This window comes from Neltuma alba, unplaced genomic scaffold, assembly GCF_004799145.2.
Source record: "Neltuma alba isolate B1F8T4 unplaced genomic scaffold, ASM479914v2 tig00011927_pilon, whole genome shotgun sequence".
NCBI classification, from domain to species: Eukaryota; Viridiplantae; Streptophyta; class Magnoliopsida; order Fabales; family Fabaceae; genus Neltuma; species Neltuma alba.
Window position 1 is genome coordinate 796602 of NW_021636517.1, and position 19882 is coordinate 816483.

Consider the following 19882-nt stretch of genomic DNA (forward strand, 5'->3'; position numbering starts at 1 on the left):
GATGGTATACTAGTTAACACTAGAAGGTACCAAAGGCTAGTAGGCAAACTCATCTACTTAGCCCATACATGCCTAGATATAAGCTTCGCCGTAGGGGTGGTGAGTCAATTCATGAATAAATCTCAAGAATAGCATATGGAAGCAATATACCGGATTCTAAAGTATTTAAAGATGAACCCTAGAAAAGGGTTGTTCTTTGTAAAAAGGAAGTCTAGAGGTATAGAAATTTATACCGATGTGGATCATGGGAGATTAGCTCTCGATCGAAGATCTACCATTGGTTACATTACATTCGTATGGGGAAACTTAGTTACTTGGAGAAGCAAGAAGTAGCCTGTGGTTTCTAGAAGCAGTGTTGAGGCAGAACTAAGGGCCTTAGCCCTTGGAGTCTGTGATAGAATCTAGATAATTAGAGTACTTAAGGAATTGCGGCTTATACACACTACACCTATAAAATTATGGTGTGGCAGTAAATCAGCTATAGAGATGGCCATAAATCCTGTACACTATGACGGAACCAAGCATGTTGAGATTGACCGACACCTTATTAGAGAAAAAAAATCAAAGGTAGTGTTATTAATCTGTCCTACATGAAAACCAAGAATCAAGTAGCAGATCTGTTTATTAAACCACTGCCAAGAGACTCATTTGAAGGGCTAAGGAGCAAGCTGGAAATGATCAATATCCATTCACCAGCTTGAGGGGGGTGTGTTTGAAGATGATATAGCCTCTGCCTAGGCCCAAGCCCAATAAATAGTGTTTTTACTTATTAGAGAATAGGATTAATTTATACATTATGTATTTCCTGATTATGTTGGATTTACCTATTTTTATCCTATATTTATCTTAGATTTACCCTAGGTAGCCTTCTTGGCTTGATATAATGTACTCTTATTCAGTTAATGAAGGACATAGAACTATTTTTCTGCCCTTATTTGCTCATTTTTAAACACAACTAAAACTTTGTTGATTGCTAAAACTATAAAACCATATCATTCACCTTAGTTTTATGGCAAAAAGACTTAGCAAAAGGTAAACCATAGGTCATCCTCCAACCCAAAAAACAAAAACAAGGTAAAGAGACGAAAATGAAATTGCTGCCATTTCTATCCTTTGGTATAGTTGGGAGAAAACAAAATGCTTCAACATCATTAAAACCATGGGATTTGGATTTTGAGTTTGAATAAAGAAAAGATTAAAATCAATAAGTACACTCTTCGGTCACAGAAGTTGGTTTGCGCTCTTCTACTTTTAAGACAGGATTTTAGCATGGAGCTCAACATGTTAAGCGCAAATATTAAATTAAGCCACTACTGTTCATATGAATGAATAGTAATAATAAAGTATACATGTTTAAGTTATATAGATAACATAATAGAAACAAGTCAGAGAGCTAGTGATTTTGTAATTTAGCAACATAGAGACCCTTACAATTAAGAAATCTTGAATTTGGTCTCGCCTATAATCTCATATAATTAATACATATTTTTCTAATTAAAAAAAATTATAAAACCATATATCGTAGAAATAACATGACATGCTTTTCTAGCAATTTATGCACCTCTTCATGTATGAAATTTAAGTATTCTAATTTTTAGTTCTTAGTATAAGAGCTAGGTTGACTAATTGAGTATATCAAAATAATTAATTAAGTTAATTATTTATAATCAATAGGCATTATTTTTTCTAAAATACCCTTGATAATTATATATATTAGCTATAACTATTATTTGACGAAATATTTCACATATACAATTGCTACATGATTATTTTAAAAAATAGATAAATATGAGAGATAAAGTGATCATGTTCTTATATTTAGGGGGTGTTTAGATGAAAACAAAATCATGGTTTTAAAAGTGATCTTACGATATACGAAGTAAATATGTAGAAGAGTTTATCTCGATTTGCGGAAAAATAATTTTGAGAAGCACTTTTACAGCTTCTCAAACACTTGACTTACAATCAAATTGAATGTTAAACTAGCTCTTATATTGAGGACATGAGATAGTATTAAATTTTATATTATATATTAATTGATATATTAATACACAAAAAACATATGTATATTATTTCAGCTTTTTTGACAAAATATATATTATGTCAGTTGAATAATATTGATTCACACACATGTAAATACATATGTGCATGTATGCACTACTTCTCAAAAGAATTTTTTTCTTCTGCCAACTCTACTAAAAACAATTTGTTCATGTGCTATAATAAACCACAAACATTTGTCTTACTTTTTTGGATAAATAGAACATGTGTCTTACTGCAATGCCTAATAAATAAACATATTTATGGATATAAATCTATAAGGAGTGGTTTGTTAACATTAATACTTTTGCATAAAAAACATTTAAATATTGTAGCATTTATGGCAACAAATAAAATAATAAACTAAATGAATAAAAAAGTATTTTGAAAAAGACGGCTTCTTCTCTGAGTTCGCCCGCCCTTCCTCGTCCGTCCCGTTCCGACCGAGCAGCACAGCCGACAGCCCTCACAGACCGTAAAGAAAGAAGACGATTTAATATATATATATATATATATATAAATGTGTGTGTATCAGAATTACTCATTAAAAATAATTCAGATAATTCAACAAAAACTGAAAAGTGAAATAATAATAATTACCCAAAAGACGAGCTCTTTGCTAAAAGAGCATCCCAGCCGTTACCGTACGCCCTCACTGATTTCACTGTCACCCCTCTTCTTCTCCCTTTCTATCTCTCTCTCTCTAGCTTCGATATCACAGTGCTCACTAGGTACTTTTTCCCTCTCTTACTTAGGGTTAGGGTTTCTGCATTATCATGTGAAATCCTGGATGCTGTAATTTCTTACTGTCTGGGGAGATCAGTGTAACGAGATCGAGCTCTTGGTGGCAGTGGTCGTGTCTGGATGGGGAATTGTTGCAGATCTCCGGCTGCTGTTGCCAGGGAGGATGTCAAATCCAACTTCTCCGGCCACGATCACGGCAAGAGGGACTCCAACGCCGCCAAGAAGAATCGGGTTACGGTTCTTACGGACGTGCCCAAGGAGAACATAGAGGAGAAGTACTTGGTGGATCGGGAACTCGGTCGGGGTGAGTTTGGTGTGACTTATCTGTGTATTGAGCGGGAAACTAGGGAGCTACTGGCTTGCAAGAGCATTTCCAAGCGGAAACTGAGGACTGCGGTGGACATTGAGGATGTTAGGCGTGAGGTTGCCATTATGAAGCACTTGCCCAAGAGTTCCAGCATTGTGAGCTTGAAGGAAGCGTGTGAGGACGACAATGCCGTGCATTTGGTCATGGAATTGTGCGAGGGTGGTGAGCTGTTTGATCGCATTGTGGCACGTGGCCATTATACCGAACGAGCCGCCGCCGCCGTCACAAGGACGATTGTGGAAGTTGTGCAACTTTGTCACAAACATGGGGTTATTCATAGGGACTTGAAGCCGGAGAATTTTTTGTTCGCCAATAAAAAAGAGAATTCACCTTTGAAGGCTATCGATTTCGGCTTGTCTATATTCTTCAAGCCAGGTAATAATTTTAATACAGGAATGTGGTTGCTTATCGTACCTTATGGAAACTTCTATCTCAGGCGTGGGAAGCTAGGATTAATGAATTGTGATAATTTTCATATATCGTGATGCCACCAGTTGTTATTATGGTTCAATTTTGAATTTTGCTAAATAAAACACGCTTGTTTTTTCGTTGTCTTGGACGAGGGGTTGGAAGGTTAGTGGAGAGGATTAGTTGATATTACGACAGTTCCTTGAAGTGCGCCCTGCCATTGTTACGTTATTGATATTTTTGTGTAAAGTTTGTTCTTTTAGACAACTCTGTTTGTGGACTAGTACTCTTTGGGATGCTTATGATCCCTAGCTAGGTTGTAGATGCAGTGAATTTCTTTATCATTTATTAAACCCCCATATGGATGCAGAAAAGTAGACTTGCAATATGCCCCTCATTCGAAGGAAAAAAGTATATTTAAGTGGATGATACTTGTCAAAAGTAGACTGTTGAACACTTGAACCGAAATAGATAATATACTCTTCATGAGTTTTCTGCCTGTGGTCATGAGCTTCCATGTGTAACATATCATTGGCTGCTGAAGTAAGCGGAATGAGTTGCAGGGGAATCACGTTATTTCTGTCCGTCGAAGTCATGACCCACTAATGTAAGAATAATTGCTAAACGTTAATGTAGTTGGTAGTTACAGAATGATTGATCATTGATAATGTTATATACAGTAAGTAGTTGCAGAGTGTAGGGTTGCAAGTAGGAAATAATCTAGAAAAACCTAGATAGTATCCATGTGTTGTGCATGACTTCTGAAAGCTTGACTAAAATCTTTTGAACTCTTCTAATTCAAGCCCTTAGTGGACAGACTCAATGGCCATTCTTATGCCTACCAAATATTTTTGCCCTGTCTCAGAGATGAAGCTTGGATCTGGGCAGGCTAATTTGATATACTCTTTAATTCTTAATCAGCTGGCGAGAATCAAATTCTCCATTCTTCAAAGCACTGCCTAGACTTGTGAGCACCTTCATTTTATATTTCCAAAAATAGAAGAACTGTGCTAATTGAGTCATTACGTAGGTCCATTGTAAAACCAAAATTAGAAATTTAGAGTCAACCTTAGATCTGGATTAGTGCCGATGGTGAAAGAACAGCAAACCCTTGGCTTGTTGTTTACATTCTGTAGGCATGTATGATAATTGGTGCTGGGGAACTAGGTTACTGTATATAATTTAAAATAGCAATGTGAACTGTCAAGAGTTCTGAAACTTGGTCACAAAGGATTTCATACCATGTCGACAAAAAACTTGTACTAGAATTCAAGCTTGTGGGAGAAGGGCTATAAAAATATATGATATCATATCTCTGACAAGAGCTATATAGCAATAGTGTTTTTTTTTTTTTTCATGGGGATAACTCAGAAGTACTCAATATGAAAGCAAATGCTATTTTAGTTTCATTTTCTGCTTCGAATGTTCATTTATATAACTATATTTGTGGTTGGAAGTTTTAAGATGCTACAATCACGATTCTATTTTCTTGACGAAGTATGGGTTTTTGTTCTGGTCTTTCTTCTTGATTGTCTTCTTACTCCAAACACATAGCATTAGATTGCATGCTCATATTTTCAGTTGCCCTTGCTTGAAGAATCCACACATGATTCGTATGATGTTATTTGCATGGGTGTTGCTCAAATTTTCAGGTGAGAGATTCTCAGAAATTGTTGGAAGTCCATATTATATGGCTCCAGAGGTGCTCAAGCGGAGCTATGGGCCAGAAATTGATATCTGGAGTGCAGGAGTAATTCTATATATCTTGCTCTGCGGTGTTCCCCCATTTTGGGCAGGTAACTGCATTCCCTCTAGCAGTGCCATCTGCATTGTCATGCATGAATCACCATGTCTGGAATAGTGACATTCATGCATGCTTCTGCTCATTGTATCAACGCTCATGCCCTTATATATCAAAGTTCTAATATGGAATGAGAAAGGTTAAGTTAAATCTTGTATACCAGGGTTTTAGGTGAGAAGGTTTTTATGCTTTTGTTTGGTCCGTATGTGTCTGTGTGTGTATCAGTATCTTATATTCGGTTCAGGTGCAGTTGTTTCCTACTTCTGAACTTTGGTCCCGTATCGCAACTCACAGGAAAACATGTTATTTTACCATGAGGTTAATTATAATGCAGAATCTGAGCAAGGGGTTGCACAGGCGATTCTTCGAGGTCTCATAGATTTCAAACGGGAACCTTGGCCCAGTATTTCAGAGAGTGCCAAAAGTCTTGTTAAGCAAATGTTAGAACCAGATCCCAAGCTTCGACTAACTGCCAAGCAGGTGCTTGGTATGTTTCATTTATTTTGTGCTGAATTTCTTTATCGGAGGGATGCCATTTTTTAATTTTCCCTGTCTTGCATGCTACGTCGTACTTAATAGGTGCTAACTTCTACACCCTTATAATTTTTGCTATATGTTGGGTTCTTCAATTGAATTTACCCCTCACCTTGTTTGTTGTGCAATGTTTACATTCTGTAATGCCCATCAATCAAAATAAGTTATTGGAACTGATATCCACATTATAATTAAAGATGAGATGCATTTGCTATGCAAGTCATCCAATTTGAAGTTGCGCCCTTGCCTGATTGCTTTCTAATTTAGATGATGTTTAGATTAGTTAATCCAACGTGAAGTTCTTTCTCATTCATACATGTTACTCATTATATGCTATTTTTCTGTGTTTGCAGAGCATCCTTGGCTTCAAAATGCTAAGAAGGCTCCTAACGTTCCCCTTGGTGATGTAGTCAAGTCTAGGCTTAAGCAGTTTTCAATGACGAACAGATTCAAAAGAAAAGCCCTGAGGGTTGGTTGCATCTGTTAATATTGAATCTGTGATTTTACTGTAGATTCCCTGCGAGATAGAGCTAAATGTGTACACTTGGAAATAGGTCATTGCTGATTTCTTATCTACTGAAGAAGTTGAAGACATCAAAGAAATTTTCAAGAAGATGGACAGCGACAATGATGGTATCGTTTCTGTTGAAGAACTAAAAGCTGGATTTCAAAATTTTGGATCTCAACTTGCTGAGTCTGAAGTTCAGAGTCTGATTGAAGCTGTATGGTTAACTTCCTCTTCTTATTATACTTTCTTGCTTGAATTACGATATCAAAAGTTACTATATTATTTGATAGTGCACCCTTCATCAAGTAAAAATAGGTTCAAATGCTTTTCAATACAGTATTTTCCATAGCTGGATTTTTTGATTTAACATCTTAATTTGGCATACGGTATTCTAGTTATTAAATCGAACCTTTTTATATTGCCAACAGGTAAATACTAATGGGAAGGGAACACTTGACTATGGAGAATTTGTTGCCGTTGCCCTGCATTTAAAACGGATAGCTAATGATGAGCATCTTCGCAAAGCCTTCTCCTATTTTGACAAAGATGGTAATGGCTATATTGAACCAGATGAGCTGCGGCATGCATTGACAGAAGATGGTGCAAGTGATTGTACAGACGTAGCAAATGATATTTTCCTGGAAGTAGACACAGACAAGGTACATAGTTCATAAAGTTCCCTCTTTCCCCCTTTATTTGATATGAAGATGTATCTTACCCTTTGATATGATTACACAATCGCAGGATGGCCGTATCAGCTATGATGAATTTGTGGCTATGATGAAAACTGGAACAGATTGGAGGAAAGCCTCTAGGCATTATTCACGAGGGAGATTCAACAGCTTGAGCTTGAAGTTGATGAAAGATGGTTCTGTAAACTTAGGCACTGAATAGTGGTCTAGTGTGGGTGTGGCCCCTCTTTCTGAATCTACAATTACAAAGTAGTGTAATATTCCTCGTACATTCTGGACTTGATCTCTTTGTGATTATTATTTGGTTCCCTCGTTTGATGTTTGCCTATTGACGAGGTGCCGTGCGAATCAGGGAAGGAGCTGCATGCACCTACATACAGGCCTTTGTTGCTTCCATGAAGCAAGCTGCCTTGGAGCCATTGGTGTGTGACATGTATGATTCCTTTCTTTTAACCTCTCTCACCCTCTGTTCTGGTTAACAATGTTGAATCAAACTACGTAGTGCTGCCAGAGCATTTTTACCAAAGTAATGCGAATGCCTTGTTTTTTTATTCTGGACGCTTGAAAATTGGTTCATTCCTTCCCGAGATCTGCTAGCCGCAATTTTCTTTGGTGCTTGTTACAAGTCTTTTAAATGCATGGGATGGGCACTTATTCACAGCACAGGAAGAGTCTGGTTTTAAAAAAAAAATAAATTTCCTGTACTTTCTTGTACGTGACGTTACATATGATTAGGTGCGTTTGGGTTGGGCCATTAATGCTTCAACCACCAGGCCCTGGACTGGGCTCCTTGAAACTAATGGGCTCAAGCAAGTGTACAAGTACTGGTAGCTGGAATGTCTGCTTAATGATCCATGACTATATATGGCGTGTTGCTGGCCCGTGAACATTGATTGTTCACTGTGATTTGTGGGCCATCTTGGAAAATGATGGTAATACTCAATTTGCATGGGTTTTTTTTGTTTTTTTGCATTAAGGTTATCAAAATATATCTCAACAATTAAAACATCAACCAGATAAGATGGGTGATGGGATAACCTATATAACATTAATGATTAAACAAGATGTTTTATATTTTTTTGGTCGCATCAAAATGACATAAATAAAAAAGTAAATGAATAAAAAAAGTAAATGGAATGGGTTTTCGTGGTTTGGCATTTGATTTCCAACTTTTACGCATGGAGTAAACTTGGTTGGCAGGGTCTGTTCAAGGGAGATTAATTTTTAGTGTCAGTGAAAGATGCTCCTAATTTCCTACCCACAAAAAAAAAAAAAGGGAAAGAGAGAAAAGATTGAGAGGCAAGGAATTAAAGAAGTGTAGAGCACTTATTTGTAGGGTGGAGCTGTCAATGTTTGCTTTTGGTGGTATCCACATCTTGAGGGGATATTATTATTGTCCCTTTTGACTAATTTGATGCTAATCCTAATGGGCACTAAGCTCATAGACACATCTCACACTTGTAACTGTACACCTGATAATCATGAACCCAACATTTCAATTTTGTGGTTTATCAGCTTCAATCAAGGCTTCTTTGTCCTCAGCATCAAAAGCCCACTTTTCCATTACATTGAATCTGACTCCAATTCTCCCTCTCACTTCCCCCCCACACATCACATGGCTCCGCATTTTTAGAGGCTTATCAACTTCCCTATTACTATAATATAATACATCACTTCCTCTATCTCGTGTCTGTTGATTGACTAACGAGGAACACCCCCCCCCCCAAAAAAAAAAAAAACCCAGTGGTGCTTGTGTTGAGGAGGGAATTCAAAGTGTCAAAAGAAAATAAAATTGCATTCACTCTCCTCATCTGTCAACTGACAAACAGAGGATCTGAATTAACGAGCTAATTACAACAACAACAACCTAATCCAATTAGATGAGGCTGGTTGTATGGATTGTGTGATGTCATTATGTTCTATCAACAACTAAATTTTTGGATAAGTTATTAATCAATGAGTCTGGTTTAGTAACTTCTTTCTGATCTTGCTATCCTTTTTGGTCATATTCTACTCCTTTCCAAGGATTCCATACTGCTTGACCCGCCCTTCTCACTAATACATCCTATGGCTTTTGTTGAATGTGTCTGAACCGTTTTAAACAATTTTCTATTATTTTCTCATCAATGGATGTCACTTTCACTCTCTCATATATGTTTCTTGCGAATTCTATCTTTTTATTTTTCATTACAACTACACATTCATCTCAACATTTTCATCTCAATTGTTATTGTCGTGTATGAAACAAAAGTGATTATAGATATAAAATCTGAACTAAATTTTCTCATGTAGCATACATATTTTATTACTCTATCTCATGGATAACAAAGATTATTAGATGTTTAGATGTACGCATGATGTATTAAGAGTAATACACTAAATTTATCATAACTGAGATAGAAATTAGAAAGTCTCCCATGAGAGATTGGATAGTCAGGGATGAACGTTTTCGAGGAACAAATTCTTGTGCCAATTGACTTGCCCGTTAGGCTCCTAACTTACATTTTTCAGTTCCAAGCATGCTATAATGCTCTTGAATGTATTCTTTTGATTCTATTTATAAGGTAAAGAGAAAAGGTTTTTCTTGATCTTATTTATAAGTCATCTCATTAAATTTTTAGTATAAATATGCTATTTTGTTCTTCATTTACTATAGTATAGATGTTTTTTTTGAAGGTATATATATTAAATATAAATAAAGTTGGAAAATTGTTATGTTTTTAAAAAATTTAATAAAATTTAAGATTTTTTTAGTCTGTGAAAAATATGTCGAAAGTGCCCTGTAAATAGGACTAAAGAAATACTAATTAATTTATTCTTAACTAATATGTTCGGTGGTTAGATTTTAGGGTAGTTCAAATGATAATGATAAGAGTATTTTAAATTTTCTATGCACACACGTGCATGGATTTATATGGCGAATCCAACTAAAAAAATCTTTTAAAAAATTATTGATGTCATGTTAACGTGGCTATCACATTCGATGGCAAATACTAATATATATATATATATATATATATAATGAATGAAATATAATATATATTATGCAAAAGTAAGTTTGATACGATTTAGAATCTTGATGGACGTGGGAATGATTTTCCCCCCCATATTATAGGCACATTGCTCACATGTTAATCCGACGTCTTTCGAGAATTCTTGATATGTATTGGAAAAAGAAAATTGATGATTTGATTTGTCTTTTGTTTGTGTCGAGAATCTTGATGTGACTGGCAAGCAAAGGAATTTGGGTCACAAGCAAATTAAATGAATAAAATAAAGGCAAAGAATATGTCAAATGTGATTAAATTCAATGAAGGCCTTGTGCTTGGTTCCATCATGTCCTCCACCACCTTCTGCTTTCTTCATTGGTTCTCTGCCTCTCATAGGGAATCTTGCACAGATCGCTTCTCTTTTGACCATTTTAAAATTTAGGGTTTTCTGGTTATTCATTTGATGAGTCTGTGAATATAACTACAAAAAAGAAATTATCTCTTGAAGCTTGATGGTCATTTTGAGAATTAGATAATTTCTTGCATGGCATATCATCTTAGTTCAAGTTTACTGAAGGAATGCACGAAGTGACCTGTGAAATTAGTGCGCATTATTGAAAACCAATTTAAGTATTTATTGATTACATGTATTACCTCCGATTCTAATTATAAGAGTTAGTTAACTAATTTGAGGAGATTAAAAAAATAAGTTAAGTTAGTTATTTGCCATAAATAGGGGTTGTCTTTCCTCAAATATCTTTACTAATCAAATATATTAGCTATAATTACTATTATTAGAAGGACTATCTAGCTTGGAAAAAAATTGTACAAATATAAAATACAAAGTGGATTGAGGTTTTATATTTAAGACCAAAATAAAACAAAGTTTTATATTAAGAACCGGAGGTGGTACCTAATAACAGGCTTAAAATAAAGTTCATCATCATGTTGTAAGATCAAAATTGCTATATCATAGTGAGTACTGAGCTTTAACAGGACGATAATAATATAAAATTAGGATAGTAGTGATGAGGATGTTTAGATAAAGATCATACGATTACTGAATAAAAAATGAGAAAAAATTATTTGAGTTACTTTGAACTTGTGCACAGAAAATCGTTGAAGGAAGACTGAAAAGAGAGGTTAATATGAAATTATTAAATGAGATCTTTTGGTTAATGATTTTATTCAAAATTTAATTGTTGATAAAGTTTAATAACACTATACAATTTATATAACCAATCCCACCTGTTGAGATAGGACTTATTATTGCTATTGATTCTCATTTATCAGGATTAATTTAGATAATTAAATAAAATACTTAGTGCATGTTTGAATTCACTATAAAAACCACCAAAACTAAATGGAAGCAAACACATACGTTATATTATTTTCTCTCAAGTCCAATTGAAATTGCATAGAATTTCTTAATTTCCTTTTCACTTTTAGGAAAAAAATTTGTTACATTTTAAAAACATAAAAGAGACTTGTGTAATTTTAACATTTTGTTTGGTTATTTTCCTTATATTTCAGACAAACTGTGTGTAAATTTTGAAATTAGAGGGCATCTGTGTAATCCTAGATAGTAAAATTAATAGAGAGTTTGTATGGATTTTAAAAATAAAAGGAAAATATAAACAACTGAACTACAATTTGGATGGGTATGTTTGTATGAAGTTGTAAATGTTATTGTTATAAAACTAATTAAATGAGTTAGTCAAATTGCATAAAATTAAAAAGAAAACACAATAAAACTAAAAATATCATCTTTCCTGTGGTAGTCTTACGCATGCTACAATCTAGACGGTTGATTGGGACATGAATTACCTAACAATTACCTTTTTAGTGGAAACAAAATCATTCATCCTTTGGATGTACTTATTCTGATAGATTATCGATTAAACAACAACAGCGAAATTTAGAGCAGTCATATAGACAGTACCAATTGAACATCAAGGTCCAAGAAAACAACAAAAATAGATTAAAACCTAACACATGCATATGAGATGAGATGACATTAGTTTTACTTTAATATTCATACTTAATCACACTAACATTTTTTTTGGCTAAAAGAGATTATATTTATGTTTTTATATATGTAGATAATAATTTGAAAAAATGGGAGATTAATTTGTTTGATGTTATGGGATATAAACAAAATTACGTCTTCAAGAACTTGTTTTATAGTATAAACTCAATTCTTGGTTTAATGTTTTTCTTACTTATTAATCATAGGTTAATATCATTGTTGTCCGTTATAATTTAATCTAATTTTAATTTTGATTATTTTAGCTTTAAATAGTTGGTTTTGTCTCTATAGTTTCACAAAAATTTGATTTAAGTTTAAGTACAGGGACCAAAACTAACTCTCGCAAATAGTATAGAGGTTATTTATTAACCTCAGACAAAAAATTATAAAATTATAAGGACTAAAACAGACTATTTGAAACTAAAATTTGTTAATAATATTAACTCTAATTATTTATATGAGAAAGAATTTGGAATCTCTAACCATATATTTTAATCATGAAGAACTGACTTTTTTTATGTATAGCATAATTTCACCTCAATAATGATTCTTGAAATGAATGGCCCATGATAGTCTTTAACTTTACACAATTTCACAATCCTTTCAAATGCTCATTATGCATAATTTCTTGATGAGGATGTTAATTAATCATAATGAGTATTTATGGACACCTTAAAAAGCAATTTACAGTGGGATTGTCATCTCAAAATTGACTAACTTTTTGGATGAGTATGTTTTAAACTTTGGAAAATGATAGCTAGAGAAAATTTTTTTATAATAAAGTAGTGAGTTGCAAATAGCGATTCAAAACAATCATAAATTTGAGATTCTTAACTGTAAATCACTTGAAATGACCTGTGAGACTTAATAACATGTTTGATGGTTAATAAAAATTAACATATTTATAATTGTTGAATTGCTATTTATGGCTAATTTTGCAGTAAAATAACATTTATAACCAAGTTACAAATAACGCTTGGTTGACAACAAAGATTCCACTTGTATTTCACTATCACTTGTACGTTGCCGTCTTTTCCAGATGAGTGAGATGTTCCCATAATTAAATATTATTTTATAGCCACACAGAGTTTACTGAAATTATATTGGTGAGTCCACAAACTTTTGAACCAAAAATAAAGGTTCATCACTTGAGGCTCTTTTTATATACACAGACATGTTGGCATGTTAATTCTGTGTGAACCACGTTGTTTCTGGGAAAAGATGTTTGTAACCTGTGGTCCCTTTTCCCACTTCCATTTTATATCTCTTTTCATCAAACAATTACTATCAAATTCTAAGTAATCATCACTAAAAAATATTGTAAGTTAAACCCTAGATATACGAGGAAAAAAGTGTGTTAAAACTACACACATTTTCCCCGCGTTAGGAATTTAAATTGAGTCATATTGTTAATGACTTATAAATAATGTGGCTAGTTAACTAATAATAATAAGTAAGTGAAAAAGAACACTCCTTATGATTAAAGGGTGGATGAAGGTTTTGATTTTCACATAACTTAGTTCACTTTGGATTCAAATGAAAATTGGCAAAGTTCGTTAGCAGTTCAGAGTTCATTAGTTAGACAACAAGTTTGATTGAAACAATTATAGTTAATGTTATTGATTTTAGTGGATTTTCATTTTTGCTAGTTTTGAAAGCATTTCAGGGTGAAGTGGGGTGTGATTTGCTGATATGACGGCAAGTCAATTTGATTATGAGAAGTTGATATATTGCAAGTAATTGCATTGTTCATAAATCATAAGTAATGCTATTATCTTAGAGTTTATGTAATGCAATGGTTTAATATCTAGTTCTGTACATTCCCTTCATTCCTTAATATAATAATGATTTAACTAATTTGAATAAATTAAGAAAGATAAATATATTAGTTAGTTGATTATAACCAGCGTGACGTGACTTCTCTAAACTATCTATTATAACATTAGATTGTATATTTATTTATAAGTTAAGTACATTATTTGAAAAAATGATAAGTGTGACAAATGATTGGATTAAGACTTTGTATTTATAATCAAACCTAATTGATAACTAACTATTATAGTAAGGACAAAGAGAAAACCATTAGAACATGTTGTTATTTTTAATACTAGAATTTGTCATTATAAGCTGATAAGTTCTTATAAGACTTTTTAGTAAATGCATTTCTTCTATAGGACCTTATTGTAATTCTACTTCATTAAAAACGAAAGTCAAGTATGAAGAGTGCACATAGAACATAAACACATGTGTCATGTGGAGGAATTAAGAGGAGACAAGAAGGACAAAGAAAAATGAAAGAGTGGGTAAAGTGATGATGATGTTGCGTGTGTGAGTGCAGCTAAGAGCACTAAGACGAAGAGGATGCCACAAATGGAAAAAAAGGTTTTGTGTGATGACTCACTTTGTGCTTCTTTTTTGGGACCCTTGCCACGTGACATGCACGTGAACTGGCAGTGGTTTTGTGTGATGACTCACTTTGTGCTTCTTTTCCCTCATTTTCTCTCCTTCCCACGTCTTCTCGATCTCAATTCTTCTCCTTTTTTGCATGATCTGATATATAGATATGGCAGTGGTAATTGATCTTATTGTAAAATATAAAAATCCACTCTACTTATCCTAAGCTATGTGACCAAAAAATCCCACAAGTGAGTATATGGAACCACAAATTTCAATGTAAAAAATAATGACAGGTCTATGCTTTTTATTTGATATTGTGACTTTCTTGGTCAATACATTTATTCCTTGAAACCTCGTATTTCCAGGAGTCTATACTTGAATAAATTAATAATGGTCTTATTCTCACTTGTTAGCTTTTACCTTTAATTATAGGCAGTAGAAAGTCATTCTAATTATTTAAGGTTCTGAATAATACAAGTCATTCTTCAGATTTCATGCGATGTGTTTGATTTTTGTCTCATTACCTTAAGTATCAAGAAATAAAATGCTTTAATTTCTAAAATAATGGCAATGTGTATGCTCTCAAAATATAGAGAGGATAATCACCTGAGATGGGGTGAATTGAATATTTTGGAAAGAAAAATACTTACATTAAGTTTCTTATATTCATTATGCATGTTAAGTTCAATAATCACACATGGTCATGTGTCTTATTTTTTTTATATAGGTTTATAAACAAATATTAATACTTTACAAATAAGACACATGGCCATGAATGATTAAAGAACTTGACATAATAAATATAAAAAACTTGATGTAAGGATTATTTTTTTGAAAACCTTTTTAAAACTCTAAATCAACTTTAAAGGTGAATAAAGCAATGGTATAAGTAATAAATCCGTGCAAGGAGGAGACTCATGCAAAATTAATGCAAGCAAGGGGAAAGACAGAAGTTTATCCTGATTTACTCAAATTTAAGATTAGTCCTACTATTTTCTACTTATCTCTTGTAATAAAATAATGAAGTTCAGAAACGTAGATATTAGCTTTGATGCAAGAAAATTGGAAGAATTTTGTGTGAGAGAATAATAGAAATAAATTCTTCACCTTCTAATTGTTTCTAAACATGAATAACCTTCTGCTATATTTGTATATTTATAGAGGTTCTAGGATTTAAAAATGAAATCTGACCAATGCTACGCGAAACTAGCCATTAATTATCATATTTATTGCAGTTGTAGGATAGTTGCTAGTTCACAGTTGGATTCCATGCAATTTCTGTCATAAGTTTTGATGGTCAAATGAAAACAAATTTTATTCGAATGAAACTTTTACATTTGAGAATGATTAAGTTAGAATGATGAGTACGATCTTGGTCGAGTTGAAAGTTTTTAGATTTATTCAAATAATCAAGTTGTTCATCAAACAAACCCCATAGTAAAAATAAAGTAGAATAAAATGCCCAATTAATTCAAATGAAAATTGAGTAACCTAAGCTTTTAAAGTAAAGTTATTCAAAATAAGATGTAATATTCTAATAATTAAAACTATCCATCGTGCATTCTAAGCTTGCTGACTGCTGAAAACTATTTGACCAAGAGTACAATTTCTGGGAACGAAAATTAATCAGATGTTGTACTTAAAGTTAAAATAAAAATTAGTTTAAAGCTCTAATTAAGAAGCCACTTAAAGTTTAAGCAAAATTTAAGAAGGGATGATTCAGGTCCCAAAGATGGAATTTAAATAAGTTTTAGAATAAGAAATAACAATAAGTTCATATTGGTTATACTTGTTATTATGACTTTTTAATAATTACATTTTTTTAGAACTTTTTGGTAATTCTCTCAATTACGAAATCCTGATCCACGAAGATCTTCAACGCTTGGCCTCCATTTTATGTTCCCTCTTTTCTTTTTTCATTTTCTCTTTGATTAATTTAATCATCTTACAAAATATCATCATCCAGACTTAATCAGTAATATAAGTCAGACAAAAGATATACGGTGAATGAAACTAACTAACCAAAAATATCCCAAGCCACTCATTAAAAGAGGTTTGCAAGTCCTTCAGGATTTTTTAAAAATAAATATTAAAGAATACTACTCTATATAATTATAAATTTTGTAGGGCTCATAAACTGCAAATAAATACCACTCTATTATTATTTATCACTTGTAAGGAGAGATTTTAATTCATTTTATTCGTTACATGTACCTTTTTTAATATTTCATTTCCAATTCTACTACTATTGATTATAGTAAAGATGAAGAGAGGGGGGAATAAATGAGAGAAAATATACTAGTATTTAATATTTTCTTTAATAAGGGAAAAATTAAAATATTTCATCTATTTAATGCTTTCTTTAGTGTGTAAAAAACTCTTACAAGTGACAAATAATAAGGATTAGAGTAGTAATACAGAGTTGTTGAGAATATATATATACTCCTCTGGTTCTAAATATAAAACAATTTTTGTAATGTAATTTACACTATAAAAAGTATCTTATATTTAGAACCGAAAAAATATATTATAGATGCCATACACTAATTAAGTAATAATGAGGGAGGAGTGTCCCCATCAAGATTGCCAAACCGTGAGTTTAAACAAACTCGTGAGAATGATATAAACTCGGATCGTAAACTCGAATCATAAACTCATAAGAGTTTACTTTTATTAATAAATTAGTATTAAAAGTATATAATCAAATAATTAACATATAAAACATGAGAACAATTTCATTTAAATATATTTTAGATTTAAATAATTGAAATTATATCTATCAATGTTCATAATTTATCACATTCAACCAAGAAATTTCTATAACATTCATATATAAAGTCACTAAATATAATCAACTCCAAAAATTTAACATGAATTTAAGAGCGAGTTAACACAATTTTATAAGCTTAGAACATAAAAACAGTAAACTTAGTAAATGAACTCGTAAGTTTAATTGAGTTTACAGTTATCACGAACTTAAGAGTTAATCGACATGATTTTATTAACTGAAAACATAAAAATGTTAAATTTGAAAAGTCAACTCACGAGTTTCGTAACAGTGGTCCCCGATGTATAAGCATATTACGATATGTGGATGTCGATTCGTATGGGCCAACAATACATCAAATGTTTCCCACGTGACAACAAATCTCTTCCTTATTTCATTTGTTGTCGGCAGCCCAAGATCTGTTACGCCACTGCAGTTATTATTTTCAATCTCACAGCCTCAAGTACCAAATTTATTATTTTTAACTTTATACAAAATCATGTTAACTATGCTAATTCAAAATAGATTGAACTTGTGAGTTAATTTATTGAGTTTACGTTACGTTTTTAGTTTTTATATTTTTAATTTACAGAATTATATTGACTCACTTGAACTCGTATCAACTGCAAATTCAGTTAAAGTTACAAGTGAATCGGTCAAATTTCGTAAACTTGCTGATTTTTTTTTTCCGGCATACGTAGGAGAATCCAATTTAAGGAAAAACAAAGCAAAAAACCAAAACCTATATTATTACATAAACAAGAAATACAAAGAATAGGTTGTCTCATTTTGAAGTTGCAAAGTCGTGCCACCTCTTTAATAGTATTCCACTCTAGTTTGTTGGCACAATTTTTGCCCACTGGTTGAGAGTTAAGACTCAAGAAGAAAAAATGTAAAAGAATCAAACAGGTAGAAGTTTTGATCTGAAATATAGTGAAACTAAACTAAATTTGTCATTATTTTTTGTATTTTAATTATTTAACTATACATTTTTAATAGTTATATATTGATTGAAGTAAACCCTCATAAGTTTATGATTTTATGATTGGAGTTCATCTCTTTATCAGAAGTTTGTTTAAACACATAAGTTTAACAATCTTAACGATAATAAATTTTTAACTTTATCTCCATTAAACATATATACTTTAAAATTAAAAAACATACTCCTCCGGTCTTTAATATAAGACATATTTAACTAATTTGATTAGATTAAGGAAGTTAGGTAAGTTAGTTAATTATAATAAATATAAAATATTTTTTCTAAAACACCATAATCATCTTTCTTAATGTCCTCACGCTCTCTTCTACTTAATTATAGTTGAGAGAGTATCCGTAGGAATAATTTAGAAAAAATTGATAAATATGAGAAATAGGTTTTATATTTAAGACTAAAATCAACTCAATAATTAGGTCTTATATTAAGAATCGGAAGAGTACATTAGTTTCTTAAAATTTTTTATAAAAAATAAATAACCATTTTTCATGTTGGAATCTCATTTAAACATGACCCACAATGTTACTGTTAAGGTAAGCAGCTGTTGTGAGAAGGATTTGAACTTATGGTTAAGACTAAAGCAAGAGTCATTTTCTAGATCATTGTCCATCATGTCTATCCACATTAATACTAGATTTTTTTTAAGGATTTCACATGTTGGTTAATTGATCAAAAGATTTTTATATAGCACGCACGTTTATATAAAAAGATGGAGTCGAATTCTCTCTCTATACTTTTTCTTAATAATTTTTCTTGGTACACGTTTTAGAACGTGGATTCACTCTGAAACTCGAGGATTTTGACCCAAAAAAAATCTGAAACGTGAGGAAGAATTATATGATGTTCGATCCGAAGATATTTACTTAGCATGAAAATGATACTCAATATATACTTTTATTTTTAAATTTAAAAGACCAGATGCTAATAATGTATAATTAACAAACTGAAGTGAGATGTATACACCCAGGTTTCGTATTATCACTCTCATCTCCTTCCTTCCCCCTTTCCCATTTGTTTGTTCCCTCTTCTCCGACTTGGAACAAACTTGAGTACTGGAACAATGGTTTGCTGTGAAATTGCTCTGCGTTTCCTCGTTATTACTCCCTCTGGTCTTATATACTGCTTTTGGTTCTAATTATAAGAGCTAGTTGACTAATTTGAAGAGATTAAGGAAATAAGTTAAGTTAGTTATTTGTAATAAATAAGTGTTGTCTTTCCTAAAATATCCTTGCTGATCAGGTGTATTAGCTAGAACTACTATTATTAGAAAGACTACCTTAAAAAAAAATGCATAAATATGAGAGATAAAATTGATTGAGGTCTTATATTTAGGACCAAAATAAAAATCAAACAAGGTTTTATATTAAAGACCATAGGTAGTATAAGTTTTGGCTTTGGAGATGAATATAGTTCAAAATATAAATCTTATTTTTTAGTTTGTCTAAGCATTTATTACTATTTTTTCTTCCTATTTTGCCCTTAATTTACTGAATTTAGTACTCTTTCTTTCATTACTATTACTCCAATACGTTTTCTTTGATCATTTTTTCATTTATTGTCTCTTATTTACTCTCTTAATAAATAAGAGCAAATTTTTAAAAAAACATATTA

The 19882-nt window shown here is 32.1% G+C and overlaps 1 protein-coding gene across 2 annotated transcripts; it reads left to right on the plus strand.

The window, feature by feature from the left end:
* The first annotated feature begins 2871 nt into the window (after nucleotides 1-2871).
* Nucleotides 2872-7645, plus strand: LOC114719639 (calcium-dependent protein kinase 13). 2 transcript variants are annotated; one of them, XM_028905151.1, is made up of 8 exons: nucleotides 2872-3526; nucleotides 5212-5355; nucleotides 5695-5847; nucleotides 6248-6363; nucleotides 6449-6616; nucleotides 6831-7061; nucleotides 7147-7343; nucleotides 7447-7645. In XM_028905151.1, the coding sequence occupies exons 1-7, from the start codon at nucleotides 2905-2907 to the stop codon at nucleotides 7294-7296; spliced, it is 1584 nt and encodes a 527-aa protein (XP_028760984.1). In that variant the 5' UTR covers nucleotides 2872-2904; the 3' UTR covers nucleotides 7297-7343; nucleotides 7447-7645. The 2 variants fall into 2 exon arrangements, with proteins under 2 accessions (XP_028760984.1, XP_028760983.1); XM_028905150.1 differs by having other exon boundaries at nucleotides 7147-7645.
* The last annotated feature ends 12237 nt before the right edge of the window (nucleotides 7646-19882 follow it).